The sequence below is a fragment of the Marmota marmota genome, unplaced genomic scaffold, assembly GCF_001458135.2.
Source record: "Marmota marmota marmota unplaced genomic scaffold, marMar, whole genome shotgun sequence".
NCBI lineage: Eukaryota > Metazoa > Chordata > Mammalia > Rodentia > Sciuridae > Marmota > Marmota marmota.
Window position 1 is genome coordinate 31287478 of NW_026000026.1, and position 18309 is coordinate 31305786.

The window sequence follows — 18309 nt, forward strand, 5'->3', positions numbered from 1 at the left end:
GTTGTTGCTGGGGAGGAGTTAGGTTATCTCTCAGGGCAGGAACATGTACAGGTAGGGCCTTGGTAGCTGAGACCTGACCCATCCCTCTGAGAACTGAGAACCCATGCCAAGGGGTTAGGGAAGGAAATGGGACTTGGAAACTGGTTGAGTTCCAAGTAGAACACTGTTTTAACAGTGACCAGAGGAGACAACGCTACTGAATCTCATCTACACAGTTTTGTCTTCTCGATAAACTTGACTGGTTGTATACAGATAGGTGAAAAATCTGATTGATATTCAGTGAGGTGTGCTCTCTACCAAGACAGACCATGCATCACAATTGACTGGAAGCTATCAATATGGCACCATGACTGCATCATTAATGACAGTTACACAGATCATAGTAGGAAACACTTTTATTCTTTAAAAACAACTGTTTTAAGAAAAAAGAATCAAAATTGTACTTGTTGGTAATCACACTGGCCATTATCAGAATAGCACATGCTGTTAGGAAAAAAATTTTTTCTGTGATTCCTCATTGGATAATAACCATCTATACTATGACAATGTGAACAATACACAAGAGCATGTTCTAGTAAGCAAGACTGATTCTCAAATGGATAAGAGCTGTGGCTTGCTCAGAACACTTTTATTTGCTGCAACAGATGATTAAATAATCTGATTATAATTTTTCAGAGTTTATAAAGGTTAACCACCTAGTCCTGGCAGAGCTTTTCAGACCAGTATTTAATAATCACCAGAAAAAGGCACTTTTAAAAAACATTTGACAAGGAGCAACAACAACGCAATGAGAACTGGTCTAAGTCCTGCACAAAATTTTATCATATTTCAAATAAATAATATGTTCTCTGTCTTTGTGTGTATTAATATAGGTAGTACATTCTCTGTGTGTATATATGTGTATATACCAACACCTATACACCCATATACATGTGTGTGCATGTGTGTATATATGTATATACAATCATCTATACATACATATATATGTGTGTGCACAAGTGTGCATATATACATGCATGCATGTTGTATATCATTAAGTCTCTGGGGAAAACAATTGTTTCTTTAATTAAATATCATACAAAAATTCTAGTCACTTTATTTCAAACAGGGAATAAAAGGATTGGCAAATTAACACCAAAAAAGTACCTACTAAACCTTTCTAATGTTACACCCCCGCCCCCCCCAAAAAAAAGACAGTAAAATGAATACTTCGAACTTTCTCAGGTTGACAACTATTAGAATAATAAAACCTAGCATTTAAAAAATGCTTTTTCCACGGTGGGGAACAGAGTGGATATTTTTGGTACTATAAATCTCATATACTCACACATTCATATTGCTTATGTTAAAGAGAATGGAATAAGCAGAGGAAATTTCTTCCACAAATTCCTTCCCTTCAGTACCCATCAAGTTTTAGTTATATTGTGTTATTCCACTTAGCTTAAAATGCAAACAAGGTCTTGTATAAATACGTTTTCAGTATTCTGAAATTCTCAAGATATTTGCCGAGTATTTAGAATTACTCAGAGGATTTTTGTTAAATAAACAAAATTGTCTCATTAATCCACTACTGCATACTTGAGTTGTAGTTTGGACAGAGTAAACACATCTGTGTCAGAAGTGGACAAAGGCTATTCCTTCTTCCCAGAAGGCGTATACAGCCATGTTCTTATTCTCAGAATATGAAAAAGAACAGTTAACTGCAGAATGCCTGAGAACAAAAATCAAAGCCACTTGAAGAATTAAGAGCCAGATTCTGGGCATTTCTGTCTTTTAGCTGCTGGTTCTTCAGTCTTGTGTGATTCTAAAGTGCTCACGCTGGACTTGAGGCTGGTGTCTGCTCGAAGATTGTCCAAGACAACAGTGAAGCCTGACAGAAGGTACCCCCCGCCTCCACTCATCAGCAGCTTGGGATGACTTCGATCTGGCAAAACCTAATCAAAACAAAAAATAGACATTCACATTTTCCCAAGATGATAAAATACATGCCAATGACACATTTACTAAGAATCATTAACAGATTCTCTTGAAGATTTAAATGAGTGAATTTCTAGAGTTCATTCCTCCACATGTCAGTGTAGAAATTGGGCAAATTGTTTGTGCAGTATTCTGGGTCTATGTGCTACTTTCCTCTTGGTTTTAGGAAGTTTCATAGCCAACATGGCACCTGGGTTTATGGAAAGGTGGCTACTAGATGCACACTCAGAACTCCCTTCCCTGCTGCCCTGTTAACTGACAAGAACTCTTCTCTCCTGTTACCCTTAATTAAATAAGACAACTTCCATAAAGGGTAAGGTCATTCAGGGCTCAACAACATCCCTACCACAGTATGACAAGATGCCAAGTAGTAGAACAGGGTGTGGTAGTATGGAAGAGCCCCCAGCCATTTTCCCCAGATGAGGGAACTGGCTTTGAGGCATCCAGGCAGCAGAAAGCTGCAGAAATCAGTTGCTGCTGCTTTGGGATCCACTACAGTAACCATACTGAGGGAGATCATGGCCTGCTCGCAGTGGTAACTGAGCAGAGATACCAAGAGTAGACCTTTCTGCCCAACACAGTACAATCTTTATTCCTGAGGTCCTCAATAGCTGGGCTGAAACTTTCTCAGAACAGCACTGCAGGCTCTTCCTCCCCTGCTCTCCTTCTTCCACCCTCCCACTTTAAAGGCATCAACCTGCACCTAATCCTGTTCCGTCTCACCTTACCTCTTTTTTTTTGGTGGTGGTGGTGATGGGGACCCAGCATTGAACTCAGGGGCACTCGACCACTGAGCCATTTTCCCCAGCCCTATTTTGTACTTTATTTAGAGACAGGGTCTCACTGAGTTGCTTAGTGCCTTGCTTTTTGCGGAGGCAGGCTTTGAACTTGGGATTCTCCTGCCTCTGCCTCCAGAGCCACTGGGATTACAGGCATTTGCCACTGCACCCAGCTCTTTTTATCTTTCAAAGGCATTTTCCCAATAAATCTTATACTCGATTTCCATCTCAGCATATGTTTTTCAGAAAACCTAACTGACATAGACTCCACCTGCAAATCCTAAAAACATGCTGTGAAGATGTTCTAGCAGAGAGAGAGAGAGAGAGAGGGCCTCCCTCATTGACCTGAGGATTTTGCTATTATCGATTTGTCCCCTCTACAGAGATGTCGAGGTCTTGGGGAAATAAGAACTACAACTCTTTGTACTTTACAGGCTTCTGGGCTGGAGTAATGAACCTTGAAATGAAAAGAGAGTCAAGAAAGGTGAGGGGCCCTTTCTCTGAGTCACAAGAAGAAAACATATCCATTGCAATAGCCAGAAATATTTCTACTTAACCACTTCCAGTACTACTGTAAGGAGCCAGCAACTCTGGAGAGCAGCTCCTCAGACAGACTGTAAGAATATGTACCTGATAATTTCTAAGCCAGGTTTCAGACAGCCTGAGGTTGATGACTCCTCCCCTCTCACGCAGTTTTGTGTAGCATTCCAACAAAGGCTGAAGGCAAAAACAGAGTTCTGTTAAGAAATACTTCCTGTGCTGCAGTTTGAGAATCAAAATTCAGATGTAAGAATGCCTGTCCATCTTGTTCTAGTATTACCTCTTTATACTGACAGTAGACCACAAATGGCCTTGAAGGGGCCACAAAGTCCAACAAAGACAGCAGCAATGGAGTGGGATGGAAACGACTGGCTACAATTAAACTGCAAGGAAAATGTTAGACAAATTATTTCCCTACTACTCCGAAGTGAAATTTATTTAAAATAAATTTATTTATTTCACACAAGAAAGACTTAAATATGACATTCTAGAAATTCAAAACAATAAAATCATGAGCTATTTATTTCTAGGAAACACAAACTGGGTTATAGTTCTCAAATTTTTCTCTGGCAACAAGTCCAACACCAGATATACTGGTTCTGTAGATACTTAAATGTAACTCTCCCTGTCAGGAGATTTTCACTAGATCTTGCCATTAGCCAGTATCACAGCTATTTAAATGTCCCACCCCTGCACCCAGTGGGACCACACAGCTTTGTCTGATGCATTGTCACTGGAGAACACTCAGATTTCTTCTGAAACAGACTAGCACCATCAATGTCCCACTTCTGCCAGATCCAGCCTTTCTTAAAAAATAGATAGAGAATCCTTATCTCGGTTCCCACTAGAATCAGAGCAGACAGGCAGAAAGAGAGTGCTGGTCCATTTGAAGCAGAGCCTATGAGCACCAAAGAAGTACCCTGCATTCTTTATTAACGCACCCATCTGCGTTCCTTTCACTCAGTAGAGCAGCAGCATCCAAGTGTCTCTTCCTCTGCTCTTCTTGTCTCCTTTGCTTTTCCTGAATCTTCAAGAAGAAAAAGAAGAAACTGATGTATGGAGGTTATTCAGTCAGGTTTACAGAAATACTTTGGTTTATCAAACATTTCAATGATATTTATCAACTCAGGCTAAAGCAACAGAAGGAGGGTCTTTGTAAGAATGATAAAAACCTATTATAAACCCCCACCAAGCAACTACACAATGTTTCTGAATCCTAGAGCTGCATTCCAAAGATTAAGTCACGTGTACGTGTGTGCACATACACAGTCTCCAACTATTTTGATATTTATCAACTTGGGCAGGGATGTTCCATAGCCAAATCAAATCTCATTACTTAAGTTAATGAAGGCCCTGGGAATAATACAAGGGATATGATTCTTGACATTCTTACATAATCTTTTTTGCTTCCTCTATCTTTAGGCTCCTTATATTCTGGATCTTGAGGAACAACTTCCATTGATTCTTGTTCTGGGTGATTGCTCTCTGGGGCCTCTGCCATGCTGTCTTCATTGTCTGGTTTAGAAGCCTGCTTTTCCTCAAGTGCACCATTACTTTCTTCAACTGATGCACTGTCTTTTGGCTCTGCATATAACATCTCAGCAGAAAACGTTCCATTTAGGAGACTGTCCACTTTGTTGAGGGGGAATTCATAAAGACCACTGAGAAAAGATTTGGGAAATCCAAAACACGCTGTTGCTACCCGAACAGGTCCGTCTCCAGGGTAGAGCTGAATAATGGAGCCAAAACCTGAGCAAATAAAAGAAACAAACATCTGCACAATGGAGGCAATTCTAGACTACATAAACACGTAGAGTTTTCCACAATAGTAAGACTTTCCTACTCTGTTTAGAGGCTGAGGAATGATACAGCTCCTCTGGGTCTATTTGGAGCCTATGCCTATTTCAAGTGAAGAAAACATAATTCCAAAACAGATAAATAAGAAGTCTTAAAGAAGCTACCCCCACTTGACGTTACCCTTAAAACCCTGGGATCATGGGTTGGGGTGTGGCTCAGCGGTAGAGCACTTGCCTAGCATATGTTAGGCCCTGGGTTCGATCCTCAACACCACATAAAAATATATAAATAATATAAAGGTACTGTGTCCAACTACAACTAAAAAATATTAAACAAACAACCCCTGGGATCATGTGAATTTGTCTTTTACTCCAATTCTTAAGCGGCATAATTTATATAACCTTGTCTTCCATAGGGTCAGAGAACAGGCAAATCAGGTTGTATTCTTCCAGGAGACAATACTTCCCCAGTAGTTTTCCCACTCAATCCCTTCAATTTGGGTCAATAAAATGAGCACCAGCTATTTTACCGAAATCTGTCCTGAAGACCCTAGCCAGCCACAGGTCCCACACTCATCCCCCACTAATACTGAAGCGGAAAAGGACAACCATCAACAAGGGTACCAACACAGTAGGATAGATATACAGACCACAAAGGAAGGTCCCAGAACGGCAGTTATAAGAGTTCATGCCAAATCCCTTCATTAATCTTGAAGTAACTCAATCCAACTTTTAAATTTTTAATTTTTGGACTCGAAATTAAACCCAGGGGTGATTAACCACTAAGCTACATCCCCAGCCTTTTTTTTTAACTTTTAATTTTTAGAGCGGGTCTTACTAAGTTGCTAAGGGCCTTGCTAAACTGCTGAGGATGGCCTTGAACTTGCAATCCTTCTGTCTCAGCCTTCAGAGGGGCTGGGATTACAGGCATGTGCCACTACATAGGGTTTCCTCAACCCAGCTTCTTATCAGTTTACACTTTTGGGCCTCTCTACTAATGCTAGAGTAGGATTTTACTGAACTTGCAAATGTTAAATCTTACCTCCCATTCGTTCCATCATTGCACCCAGCACCAAGCCTGAACATGTTTCCATTACGATCATTTTATTGCCAGCACGGATATTTCCCAATGTCAGCATCTGGGCTAGTGTATCATATCTCATATGGCTAAAGAAAAAAAGGATGGTTCACTCACTTATTGCTAAGTAAAAGCCTCAAATTTTAATCATCATTTTCAAGTTTCACTTGCTTAATAAAAATTATGTTGATAAAGACTAGTGATTGCTTTGGAGGTGACAGTAAAAGGACTTACAATTTATGAGGTAGGAGGGCACTTTATGCAGGTGAGCAAGTTTTTCATTTTATTTAAAATCATGACTTTCTTAAAGATACATTTTCCCCCAATTATACTTTTGAAAGGAAACAAAGCGTACTTAATTTTTCCAGGTTCTCTTGCATAATACATAATTGAAAGAATACGGGTAGATGGCTTCAAAATAGTTATGACAGCTTCATATCTGGGGGAGTTAAAAACAGAAACCAAGTTTTTAACAAATGTTTAAAACATTTTATTTTTTAGTAATATATACTTTATAAATACAAAAAAAATCAAATATTTTTCATCATTTCAAACTGAAACTACTTACTTCTTTTTCTTCTTTTTTATATATTTATCTTGAGCAAATTCTGTCTTGTCTCGGAATGTTGTACTATTTTCAATTAACTGCTGAACTATTTCCTATAAAAAAAGGAGCAAGCAGATTTCCTGAAACTTCACTTTCACAGAACAAATAACTTCAAGGGTTTCTTACCCCAGAATATATCCACAGGTCTGATTTTCCAGTCCCTCTTCCACAAAAGTCCAAATAGATCAACTCTGTAGTTCTATACTCTATTTAAAGTATTTTTTAAAATTCATTTAAACCAAGGTAAAGAAGAGAAATATCCAATAAAGAGATAAAAAACACTGTCATTTCTAAGGGCACTGGCTGAAAACATTACTAAAAATAAAGTTAAATCCTAATATGTATTGTTATTAAATTCTATAGCATTAATACTATTGGTAATATTATTCACTTATATTCTTGTACTTAAGAAACAAAATCTTGGGCCGGGTTATGGCTCAGTGGTGCGGCGCTTGCCTAGAATGTGTGAAGCACTGGGTTCAATCCCAGGAACCACATAAAAATAAAATAAAGGTATTATGTCCATCTACAAAAAAAAAAAAGAAAAAAGAAAAAAGAAACAAAATCTTGATTATTGAATCGCATGTACATTACAACCTATTTCTAACAAAAGTATAACATTATTTTTTCCATTTTGCCTTTGGTAAAGACTGCTTTAAAAACTGAACCATTTCCTATATACCAAGCAAAGACAAAACTTTAAAAATCCTTTGAATATTACCTCTCCTTTAATGCCCTTGTCTTTCAAAGCTTTAATGTCATCTTGAGTAAGTTTCTGAGATTTCCCATCATCAATTATATTTCGATTATCAGTGCCAGCTTCTTTGGTCTCTAAGGAAAAGAAATTGCTCTATGATAATGACATTTATTATCGGAAATTATTTTACAATTTTTTTTTTCTCCAAGTAAATTACCACATCTATCCCATGGCCATTCCAGTGTGGCTTTCCAGTTCCTTTGCCCTCATTGCAGTCTACTCTCCTGTCTTGCGGTGACTAATCCAATCTTTTAACTCATTTTCCTGTTTCCACTCTTACCCTCTTCCTATCCACATGGATTCCAAAGTGCCGTTTTTAAAAATAAATACTGGTGCATCTATTTGGATGTTTAACAGCATAGAGTGGTTTCCCACAGCAATGAGAATGTGTTCCAAAAGTGACCTGCAAGGTCCTATCTATCTGATGTGGACCCTGCCTCCCTTTCCTGGCCTTATCTCCTGACCCCTAAGCATCAGCTATATTGCCCTTCTTTCTGTTCCTTGAACATTCCAACCAAGGTCCCTCAGCAGAATTTTGAGACTTGTTGCTCCCCTGCCTGGAAGGCTCTATGACAGATCTCCAAGTGGCTGTTTCTTGGTCATCCCAGACAAGGTTCATCTTGTCCAATCAGGCTCTAGTACACACCCCCTGCTTTATATTTTCACATGTACCATCATCAGAAATCATGCTATTTGCTTGTTTCCTTGATAATTTTGGTTATTCTCCACTGGTAAATACATTTTATAAGATACCATGTCTTATAAATTGCTATAATAGGGCTAGGGTTGTAGCTCAGTGGTACAGCGCTTGCCTTGCATGCGTGAGGGGCTGGGTTCGATCCTCAGTACCACATACAAATAAGTAAATAAAATAAAGACATTGTGTCCATCTACAACTAATAAATAAATAAATAAATTGCTATTAAGTACCAAATAGGTGCCAGGCATGATTAGGGAACTAATCATGCCTGGCACCTATTTGATACTTAATAAAAATACAGATGTTAATTTTAAAGTATCTAATTGTTCTGGCTTAGAACTTTAACAGTATTTAAATTAACTTTTAGTAATTATTTAAATATATTTTACTGGAAATGTTAATTTAAATAAGCAAGAATTTATCTTCAGTTAATAATAGCTAAAATTATAAGACCTGACTATAGGCAAGGCACTGTTGGGATCTTCCTAAGAAGGCTATGTCACTAAACACGCATCATAAACTAGGCATTAAACATGTTTATGTCCCCACTTAATGAATTAGAATCACACAAATCAAATCATCTGCCCGAAGTTGCAAGTCAAGTCATAAAGCAGGCACTAAACCTAGCCACTTTATTCAAAGCCAGATCCTAATCTTCACCCTATCCATGACTCTGCACCAGTTTCTTAGCTTTTGGATACTGAAAAAGTTTTTTGCAACAAAACAGCAAGACTCATGGGATTAACTGCCTAGTTCAAGGTCAGGGAGTCAGTTAATAGTGGGCTAGAGCCAGAATCCAGGTTATTTAATTGCTGAAGGAAGTATTTGCTTCATTCCACCAAGATACAGTTCTAATTGGTGCACCTGAAGTAGGCTCTTCCTTCTTTTTCTTGAGCTGAAGACCTCCTCCACTAGTCACTTCAAATGTGGCTCCATAATTATGGCCAATCACGTTATCCAGGTAGAACCACTGTTTTTCAAAAGTTACTTTCCTGGGGGAAGAAAAAGCAATTAATTAACTGATTTCTTTTGTATTCAGTCAAGAAAAGTCTGTTCATTCTAATTTATTTCAAAAGTGGTCTCCTCAACGGATGATCAACAGCACAAACTGACAAACTACAGGGAACAAGTTTGGGGCAGAGACATAAAATTAATAAAGAAGCCAGGAAAACACTGAATTTTGGAAAGAGGAAGCAAAGACAAAAGATGTTTCTCCTCTAGGGCATCATCTGAGCCCCTTTTGTACTGTCTACCAGGATGTCCAAACTCATAGGCTCTGCAGATTCCTGAATAATACACATGGTCACCAAGATTGCCAGGTCACTGGACATGCACCGTGACACCCCTCACAACTCACAAGTACCAAAACAGAACAATCACTGAGATGACAAGGATTACAATCAAGACCAAGGAACTCCTTGGTCTTGGTCTACATAGCCATTTTACTGAAAAATAATCTAATACAAGCAAATCACATTTCAAATAAACATTACTGGCAATCTATATATTTCTATACATTTGGAAATGGAATCTAACACTGACAATGCTCTACTGTGACTGTGGACCAGGAAAGATTTTCTTATTACCCAGATTTGTATCTTACTGTTAGGAGGGGAAATCCCATAAAAACAAAAATCTTTCCTTTCAAAAGAAGAAAACTGATACCTGCTGCTGAACATCAACCAGAGATTAGGCACTATGTTATGCTTTTTAATTCTCATACTAATCCTGGGACACAGCTCTCTCCAAAAGAGAAATCTGAGGCTTAGGGAAAAATGTTCTGTTCAAGATTGAGTTACAAGGTGCTAGAGCTAGGATACAAATTCAGGTCTGTCTGACCTCAAGGAATAGTTAATTCCAATATATTACATAATATTTCTCAGCAAAGGCCAAATGACCTTAGGAAGTACCATTGAGCTTCAGGGCCCAGCCCACATCCAAAAATTTCTGAATTTTGGGAGATGTAGTGCCTGTCCTAATTTGTGCCCTCCTTCACTCCTTATCTTCCTTTGAGCTCCTGGAGTGTAACACAATGCATGCTGAATCACCTGGGTTCTCATCAAATGCTTCCCACCACTGCTAGTTCCCAGGTACGTCACCTTCATTTTTTTTTGGTTCCTTATATCCTGCCACACCTTTGTATGTGTACGTGTCCCATCTTCATTATATGTTACTTGACCACATGAGGGAAATACGGCATGATCCCAAGTGATCCAGACAAGGCCAATTCTTGTTTCGCTGGGTCCCCCAAAACTAACACATACCAGATATTCAAAATATTTGTTGACACAACCCCCTGAGAAGTTGAAACTCAGCTCAGATATACATCCGCCACCCTCATCCTTCAAACACTTTAGTGTTAATGAACCAATGGATCTAAGCTTGGGTGAGTTATGCCCCAGTCTACTTGATATGCAAAGGCAGGGAGGGGTGTCACTCAAACTGATTGGTTTGACAGGCCAATACACCAGGCGGGAAGGGCATGTGTAGTCAGAGAGGATGTGGACACCCCATCTTCACTGGGAAGGAGTAGGGCTTGCCGTTCTCAGAGAGGCAGAACCACTTCTACCTAACCAGATGAGTGCAGCCAAGAGTGAAAGATGATGGGAGTCTGGCCTGGGATGCAACTGAGCTCAGAGGGTCATTTTCTAATTAAAAATAGACATCATGGCTTTGTCAAGAGAGACCAAAAATAAGTGTTTCCAAATCAGGCCTAAAGAGAACCTATTAGAATTAAAGATGCTGCTATCTCCTTGGTAATGAAAAAGCTCCTGTTTAAAAGAGCACATAGTTAGAAGCACAACTATGCTTGAAAATTAAGGCACTTACAAGAATAGTATGAAAAAGAAAGTAAAAATGCTTCACCTGGATAGTTATTATACAGATGTGTAAATTGGGCTTAATCATCAAACTATATACTTATAATTGTTATTCTTCAACGAAAAAGTTCAAGCAATTAGTATTGGAAAGCTCCAAAAATTTTGCACTTGGAAGCAGGCACAATTTTTTCCCCTTTTAAAAATTTGTTCTTTTTAGATATACATAAATAGAGTATATTGTAACTTATTATACATACATGGAATATAACTTTAGAATAAAGCTAAATATTAAACCATTCTTGAGGTTCTACATGATATGGAGTTTCATTGGTAGTGGTGTGTTCATATATGAACACAGTAAAGTTGTTTCAGGTTCATTCCACTGTCTTTCCTATTCCTATCTCTCTCCCTTCCCTTCATTTCCCTTTGTCTAATTCACTGAACTTCTATTCTTTCCCTCCTACCCACTTGTTGTATATTAGCATCCTCATATCAGAGAGAACATTTGACCTTTGGTTTTTTGGGACTGGCTTATTTCACTTAGCATGATAGTGTCCAGATCCAGCCACTTACCAGCAAAAGTCATAAAGTCATTCTTGATGGCTGAGTAATATTCTATTGTGAATACATACCACATTCTCTTTATCCATTCATCTGGTGAATGAAGGACACCTAGGTTGGTTCCGTAGTTTAGCTATTATGAACTGAACTGCTATAAACATTGACTAATTTTTAATGATACCTGCTTCACCTTAAATACTAGTTTGATGAAAACAGTAGTAAAATAATTTATGTGAAGTAAGCATTTATCAGAAATTCAAAATACTTAATGCCTAGCTTTTGGGTCTGCAGTCTCCTGCCACTGCATTCAACCTGCACCTTACTTCTTTGTCAAGAGTTGATATAAGACTGAGGTTGTAGCTCAGTAGTACAGCACTTGCGTAGCATGTGTGAAGCCCTGGGTTTGATGACCAGCATTGCAACAAACAAACAAACAAAAAAGTAATATAATAACCTAGCTCAAAAAATAACTTGGTTGTACTTCTCAGTACAACCAAGCTATTAGAATTTAACAACCTCACCATTGTCATTGCCAGAGTTATCAAAATCCTACTTCACTAGTACTAACACAGAATATTAGGTAGCAGGTTCATAAATTCTGAGACCTTGAGTAAATTGCTTTTGAGCAATTCAACTTTTCTGGAATTTGAATACCTTGGTGTAAAAATGAAGCAAGCCCCATTGGACTCCATACTCTACAGGAAGTTGTCTTCTTTCCTTATTCCACGTAGACAGGTTTTCCCGTTTGGGTAGAGAGAAAAGGCCGGCCAGCCAGAAAGCCAGGCTAGGTAGAAGAGGTCATTTTTTTTGGCCGGGGGTGGGGTGGGGGGGGGGCTGAACTGATCCTGGCTGAGGGATAAAAAGGAAGGAGACCTGTGAGGAAAAGGGGGGCAAGCAAGGAGGAGACTCTGAGAAGTAAGGATGAGAACCCAGATGAGAAGAGTGGGGGTCTGTAAGAACACAGAGCAGATCCTAAGAACCTAAGGATAGAAACCCAGGCGGTGGGAAGCGGGGACGACGACGGTGGAGAGGGAAGCATTCAAACTGAGCAATCAAGGACCAATAATGGGATTCTGGGGAAGGGTCTCGGTGGCAAAACTGGAAAGGATGCCGAAGGTAGACCGCCGGGTATGGAGTCGAGAAGGGGGACTCTGTGGGAAGGTAGGAGGGACATGGGAGAACCTGAGTGTCGAGACTGAATAAGAATCTCGGAGGAAAAGGGCACTGTGACAGGATTATTTGAGAAGAGGCAACGACTGCGGGGGATGAAGATCCAGTGAGTTAAGAATAGGATCCTGGAGGAAGGGGTTTTGGGAAGATCTGAAGGGAGGGAATATCTAGGTGGGGAGGGAGACCCCAAGGCCAGCAACCTGACTTACTTTCTCCGCTGGACCTGCACTGCTTTCAACACATCTTCCCGTTTCAGCACCACAAAGTCGCCCTCGTGGATGCGGTTATCCCCGGGATGCGGGGGCTGTGGGCTCGGGTGTTCCGCTGAGCCCTCCATGACGCTCAGCCGGTCTTGCTGTTCCGCCACGTCCCTGCAGTCCCAAGCTCCACGGCCGCGGCCGCCAGCCTCAATCCCCACAACACCACGGAATCAGGACCCCTCCGACCGGCACCGCCCCCACGTGCTGTGCGCCGCTTCCGCTTTCCGGTCTGGTCCTTTCTTTCCGGGGGCTTCACGACTTCCGGCTGACCGAACTCTTTGATTGGCTACTCTTCGCCCTTCCCTTCTTGTTTCGCCGCTTCCTGGAACGGAAATTGCGTCACGGAAGCGCCAAAAAAGAATTAGAGGGAGACTGGACAGTGTAGTGAGACGTTGGGTCCCTTTTCTCCGGGGTTCTTTCCCGAGGTCGCAGTGGAAAAACTGAAGGTCCTGAGCTGCTGTGACTGAAGGGATCCGGCCCTGCGCAGGGACGTCAGAGAAGCTACGGCTGAAAAAACTCAAGACCTGAAGGGTCGTCTGAGGAGCTGGAGGCTCTTCATAGCCCCGTGTGCTTTCCACTAAGGAGGGAGGGAGAATCAGGCCGTTGGGATTAGCAGGTACCCCGGAGTCGTGAACTGGGAGAGCCTGTTTGAGTTTTCTCCATGCAAGTAAGAACAGCCTGAGGAGATGTAAATGAAGTATTTAACGACGCACAGCTGCCCTCTTAAGTTTGTGTTGGAATTATTACTATTCTCATATTTTCTTGTTTGAGAAGGGTATGGCACGTAGCGTTATCTGAAGGAGCACTTCAGCTTGGGAGTCTGAAGACAGTTTGTCTGCTGTACTGTCACCAAACAAGTTTGATCTTCATTCGTTTCCTTAATTTCTCTGAGCTTCAGTTTCTCAATATATAATGTCTGGTTGATGATGAGAGACCTGTCGTGCCCTAGAATCGTGAACTTTTTAGTTATTAACTTATTTACTAACTAAGCCCTCTTTAAATAGGGATTTGTAAAGGTCTTTGTGATGAATTGCACTACAATGTACAGGTATATTTTTATTTGTGTCAGTAGGATGTGGAGTTTTGTAAGTAGAACAATTTTTTAAAGAACAGTTTTAGTTTTTGGAAAAAATTGTGCAGAAAATGGATATGATACTGTGGGACTGGAGCTATGATGATGTTTCCCTGGTATCTCATAGTTCAGAATTATGTTCAACTATTCCTGCTCTGTAATAAGTTTTAAACACAGCAAGCAGGCATCTTAGAGTTAATTACTTGTCTTATCTTTATTTCTGTCATGGAAGCTCCTTGAAAACTGTTACAGTATAGTACCTTATTCTTATTCCATGAGAACTTAATGTTTTTAATAAAACATCTACTGTATACCTTAAAGAGTGGTGGAAATTAGAAGAGTAATTGCAGACTGTTTGAATTTTCTCCCATAGTATATACAACTTTGTAAACCTATATTCACTCAGAAGCAGAATAAATTTTCTGTTTTGTACTACATTAATACATTTTTAAGAGCACAACTTTCCCTCCTGTTTTGGTGAAGTCTTTTCTAATATCTATTTATTAGAAGACATGAATGGTGAGTGCAGAGGCAGAGGATTTGGACGGGGAAGATTTCAAAGCTGGAGAAGAGGAAGAGGTAGTGGGAACTTTTCAGGAAAATGGAGGGGAAGAGAACACAGACCTAACCTGAATAAAGCCATTGGAAAAAATAGCTCTGGTATGTATGACCATGTGAGACAATGATTGTTGTTTTTTCCTTTATGAAGCAAACAGTTCATCCCTATCAGACAAAGTAATTTAGCTCAAACTTCAATCTTTTATTTGATGTTACTCCTTAGCAAGTATTTGAAAATTAATGTGCACAATTCTTCCAGAAACCTTTTTTAGGTGCACTATTAATGTCATTTCATTGTTGAAAGGGGAAACAAATTGGAGAGAAAAAAAAAAGCTTTGCTTTGTTTTTATTAACCTAGCATTTTAGTTTTTGTTTTGTTTTGTTTTCCAGAACAAATCCCACAGCCTTTGCTACTACAGTCAACATTGGATCAATTCATACCATATAAAGGCTGGAAGCTTTATTTCTCTGAAGGTAGAATTAAAAGTACAAAAAGTACCATAAGTTATATTTCCTTAACTTGCCTTGTTACATCTTATGTTTCTGTGATTTATTTGGCTTACTGCTATGTACTTCCTAATCTTTGTTTTTTCAATTAAATCATGTTTATATTAAAGAGCGTTATTTTTAGGTTTTATATCAGGTGGTAAAATACACTAGGTATTTCAGAAGAGAGATTTATTATAAGAAATTGGACATTCAGATGAAAAACTGAAAGAGCAGAAAGGGGAGATCAAAGTAAAACCCCAGAAAGTAGTAATTTGAGGAAACAGTAGCCATTCTTAACTTTAGCAGAAGTTAAGAAATACTGAGATTATCAGAACCTAGGAATTCAAGGGTAGAGGCATAGCTGTTTGGCCTCTAAAGGGTACCCTATAAAGCTGTACTTAGGCCCCTGAGGGATACACTGTAGCACTGTGCTCAGACCACTGATATAAATGAAACTGGTTGTCACTGGTAACTCAGGGGGCATGACTTAGTTGTTGCTTGGACCTGGAGGCTAGAACTGTAGTTATCCTCTGCAGCTGTAGACATATTGAAAAGAATTGGAGACAAGAAGAAATTCCTTTCCCACTTCCTGCTTTCTTCCAGTTTTTTGAAGTGCCTCTAATTGGCAGAACCTAAAAGGAATCTGGGAGGTAGGGTGCAGATCTTGATCAGAGCAGAAAACAGACGATAGACCTGGAACCAGGAGCAAGTAACCAACACAGATTTCCATAGAAACCAGTTAAGAAATATCCCTGAATACCAATCTTTGTCATACATCTATGTGTATGGATATGGGGGGCTATCTTTTCTGTGCTCTTATAACATCTATGTGTTCGTTATCTCTCATTATAAGATATGGGTTTTGTTTTATATATATGTGTGTGTGTGTGTATGTCTGTGTTACACTGCTTGAAGTCAAGGACCCTGCCTCATACCAGACGCCCACGATTTATTTTATGAATGATGCTTTACAAATATTTTCCTTATTGGCAGTCTTTTTTTCCCCCCTATTAAATAGACACATGTGTTTCATAGATAGTCTTGTTGCTTCAGGATACATTAGTCACCAACACTTCAATTATTCCCTTAGTGGTTAACCTCAGAACACTATAAGAGATTTTGGGACTGATCTTAAAAATAAAGTGCAAGAGATGCCTTAGGCATTACTTCATTATCCTGTTTCTTTGAGAGGGTACTTGAAAATATATAGCTTTAGGATGTTTAAAAAAAAAATGGGGGCTGTGGATCTAGTTCAGTTGGTGGAGTGCTTGCATTGTATGGCACAAGGCCCTGGGTTCGATGATGTTTGGTTTTAGCTGTTGTGTAAGCTATTTGAACAGATATATCTAATTAGGTTTCTAAGGCTCCTCTAAAGGTTTCCCAGATATTGGGCTTTTTAGAGAGATTTTCTGTCTGCATTTTGGATTATGCAGGCCTAAACATGTTTTAGAATCTTATGTATATGTTTATGCTAGTTCTTGTTTAAGTGTAATCAGAATACAGAGCAACTGGAAGAAAAAAAATCTGTCAAGTTTATAGTGTTATCTAATGAAAACATAGTGCTAATGCCATGTTTGTTGGATTAGTTTACAGTGATAACTCTCCTTTTATTGAGAAGATTCAAGCATTTGAAAAATTTTTCATAAGGCGTATTGACTTGTATGATAAGGTAAGATTTTCTTACAGTAACACTACCTGTTGACCTTTATGTGTCATCTTATTGAACAGTATATTTGAGGTGCTAGTGATTATGATCATATGCACTGGAGTTGGACTGCCTTCATACAAATCCCAGCTCTACCACTTACCTACAGTATGACTTTGGTGAATTACTTAACTTCTCTGTGCCGCAGTTTTCTTTGTCTATCATTTGGAAGTAATAGTATAAATAGCTACCTCAAAGAATTGTTAAGAAGTACAAGTGAGTTAATATATTGAAAACATTAGGACTGTGCTTGGTGTAAAGCTTATATGGTACTTAGCATTTTCACCCTATAAACATGGTATGCTTTCTCAAAGTATATAATTGAACGCTCAATTATGATAATTAACTCTAAAAGACCAATTGTTACTTTAAAACTTTAATCTTCTCTAGGATGAAATAGAAAGAAAAGGAAGTATTTTGGTGGATTTTAGAGAATTGACAAAAGATGATGAAATAACTAATTTGATACCAAATATAGCAAATGAACTAAGGGATGCACCTGAGAAAATCTTGGCTTGCATGGGTCTGGCAATACATCAGGTAAATATTTATCTTGTGCTGACTTACATCAGAATTTTAAAGAAAGATTCCAGTGTCAAGACTTTCTAAAGATAATAAGATTACCTGGGTGTGGTGGTACATGCCTGTAATTCAAGCTACTCAGGAAGCTAAGGCAGAAGAATTGCAAGTTTTGAGTCCAAACTAGGCATCTAGCAAACAAGACCTTTAAAAAAATAAAATAGATTTTACTAACAGATAGTGGTTACTGGCTTGAAATGAAGGTTCACAATCTTGTGTTTAAAAATTACCATTCATTCTATGTATAAAAGCTTATCTAAATATAACATTATTTCTAATGTATTTGAATTAGCCTAATATCATTAAAAATGGGGCAGATATTAAACTTTATTTTGGGGGAACTGTTCAGTCTCATAGGGAAGATAAGACAAGGCATCATGATGTTGGCAGTTATGAACTTGGAGCAAAAGATCAACTTCAGATCTAGGTTCTGTGGCATGAAGCAGATCACTTCATTTCTCATATGTAAAATAGAAATAACAGTTTATTTTGTTCTTGCCTGAGTTTTTTCTCAGGGTCAGATGGTATACATATATGAAAGCATTTTTCAGGCCAGCAAACAGGTAAATGCATTAAGGTAAAGAGTTGCAGATCTTAGGACAGACATAGATTGTATTGCTGATTGCAGTCAGAGGCAAATGTAATACCCTCACCTGTAGGGGGAGAATGGGGAAAACTCAGAGATTATAGTAGGTCTTAAGAGTGTAGCTAGAATTTGGACACTGAGCAGGTACAAGGAATAGTTTATCACAAAGGTCTACACTCCTAGAAATTCTAAATTGTAAACCTTGCCTGTTGTTTTCAGACTCATTCAGCACCTTATTAACCATATCCTTTCATTTCTCTTTCTAAAATGTCTCTT

At 39.0% G+C, this 18309-nt stretch overlaps 2 protein-coding genes across 9 annotated transcripts in view; one reads left to right on the forward strand and one right to left on the reverse strand.

Moving 5' to 3' along the window:
* Positions 1–380: 380 nt before the first annotated feature.
* On the reverse strand, positions 381–13264 carry Trmt6 (tRNA methyltransferase 6 non-catalytic subunit). Of its 3 annotated transcripts, none has more exons than XM_015482785.2 (11): positions 12994–13264; positions 9099–9226; positions 7499–7608; positions 6739–6830; positions 6526–6609; positions 6135–6259; positions 4690–5045; positions 4238–4323; positions 3577–3679; positions 3387–3473; positions 381–1934 (listed from the first exon to the last, which is right to left on the reverse strand). In XM_015482785.2, the coding sequence occupies exons 1-11, from the start codon at positions 13119–13121 to the stop codon at positions 1743–1745; spliced, it is 1491 nt and encodes a 496-aa protein (XP_015338271.1). In that variant the 5' UTR covers positions 13122–13264; the 3' UTR covers positions 381–1742. The 3 variants fall into 3 exon arrangements, with proteins under 3 accessions (XP_015338271.1, XP_048667247.1, XP_048667248.1); XM_048811290.1 differs by having other exon boundaries at positions 3387–3493; XM_048811291.1 differs by lacking the exons at positions 6739–6830; positions 7499–7608; positions 9099–9226; positions 12994–13264 and having other exon boundaries at positions 6405–6545.
* Positions 13265–13398: 134 nt separating this feature from the next.
* Mcm8 (minichromosome maintenance 8 homologous recombination repair factor) overlaps positions 13399–18309 on the forward strand; it is a 35269-nt gene continuing 30358 nt past the window's right edge. The window contains exons 1-5 of one of the 6 annotated variants that reach the window (XM_048811286.1): positions 13399–13771; positions 14624–14776; positions 15065–15148; positions 16750–16832; positions 17259–17408. In XM_048811286.1, the coding sequence (XP_048667243.1) occupies positions 14629–14776; positions 15065–15148; positions 16750–16832; positions 17259–17408 (465 nt within the window). In that variant the 5' untranslated portion in view covers positions 13399–13771; positions 14624–14628. Of the gene's footprint in view, positions 13772–14623; positions 14777–15064; positions 15149–15171; positions 15902–16749; positions 16833–17258; positions 17409–18309 lie in introns of those variants that run through there. The other 5 variants (XM_015482728.2, XM_015482736.2, XM_048811287.1 and 2 more) reach the window with 5 other exon arrangements.

Excerpts from the sequence above, each read along its gene's own strand:
- Trmt6 (XM_015482785.2), bottom strand. The coding sequence starts at position 13,121 with ATGGAGGGCTCAGCGGAACACCCGAGCCCACAGCCCCCGCATCCCGGG. Across the intron at positions 4,324-4,689 it reads GAGGAAGCAAAAAAGATTAT|ATTCAGGAAAAGCAAAGGAG; the intron begins GTAAGAATGTCA and ends TTCTTCTTGAAG. Across the intron at positions 3,474-3,576 it reads TCTACTGTCAGTATAAAGAG|CCTTTGTTGGAATGCTACAC; the intron begins GTAATACTAGAA and ends TTTTGCCTTCAG.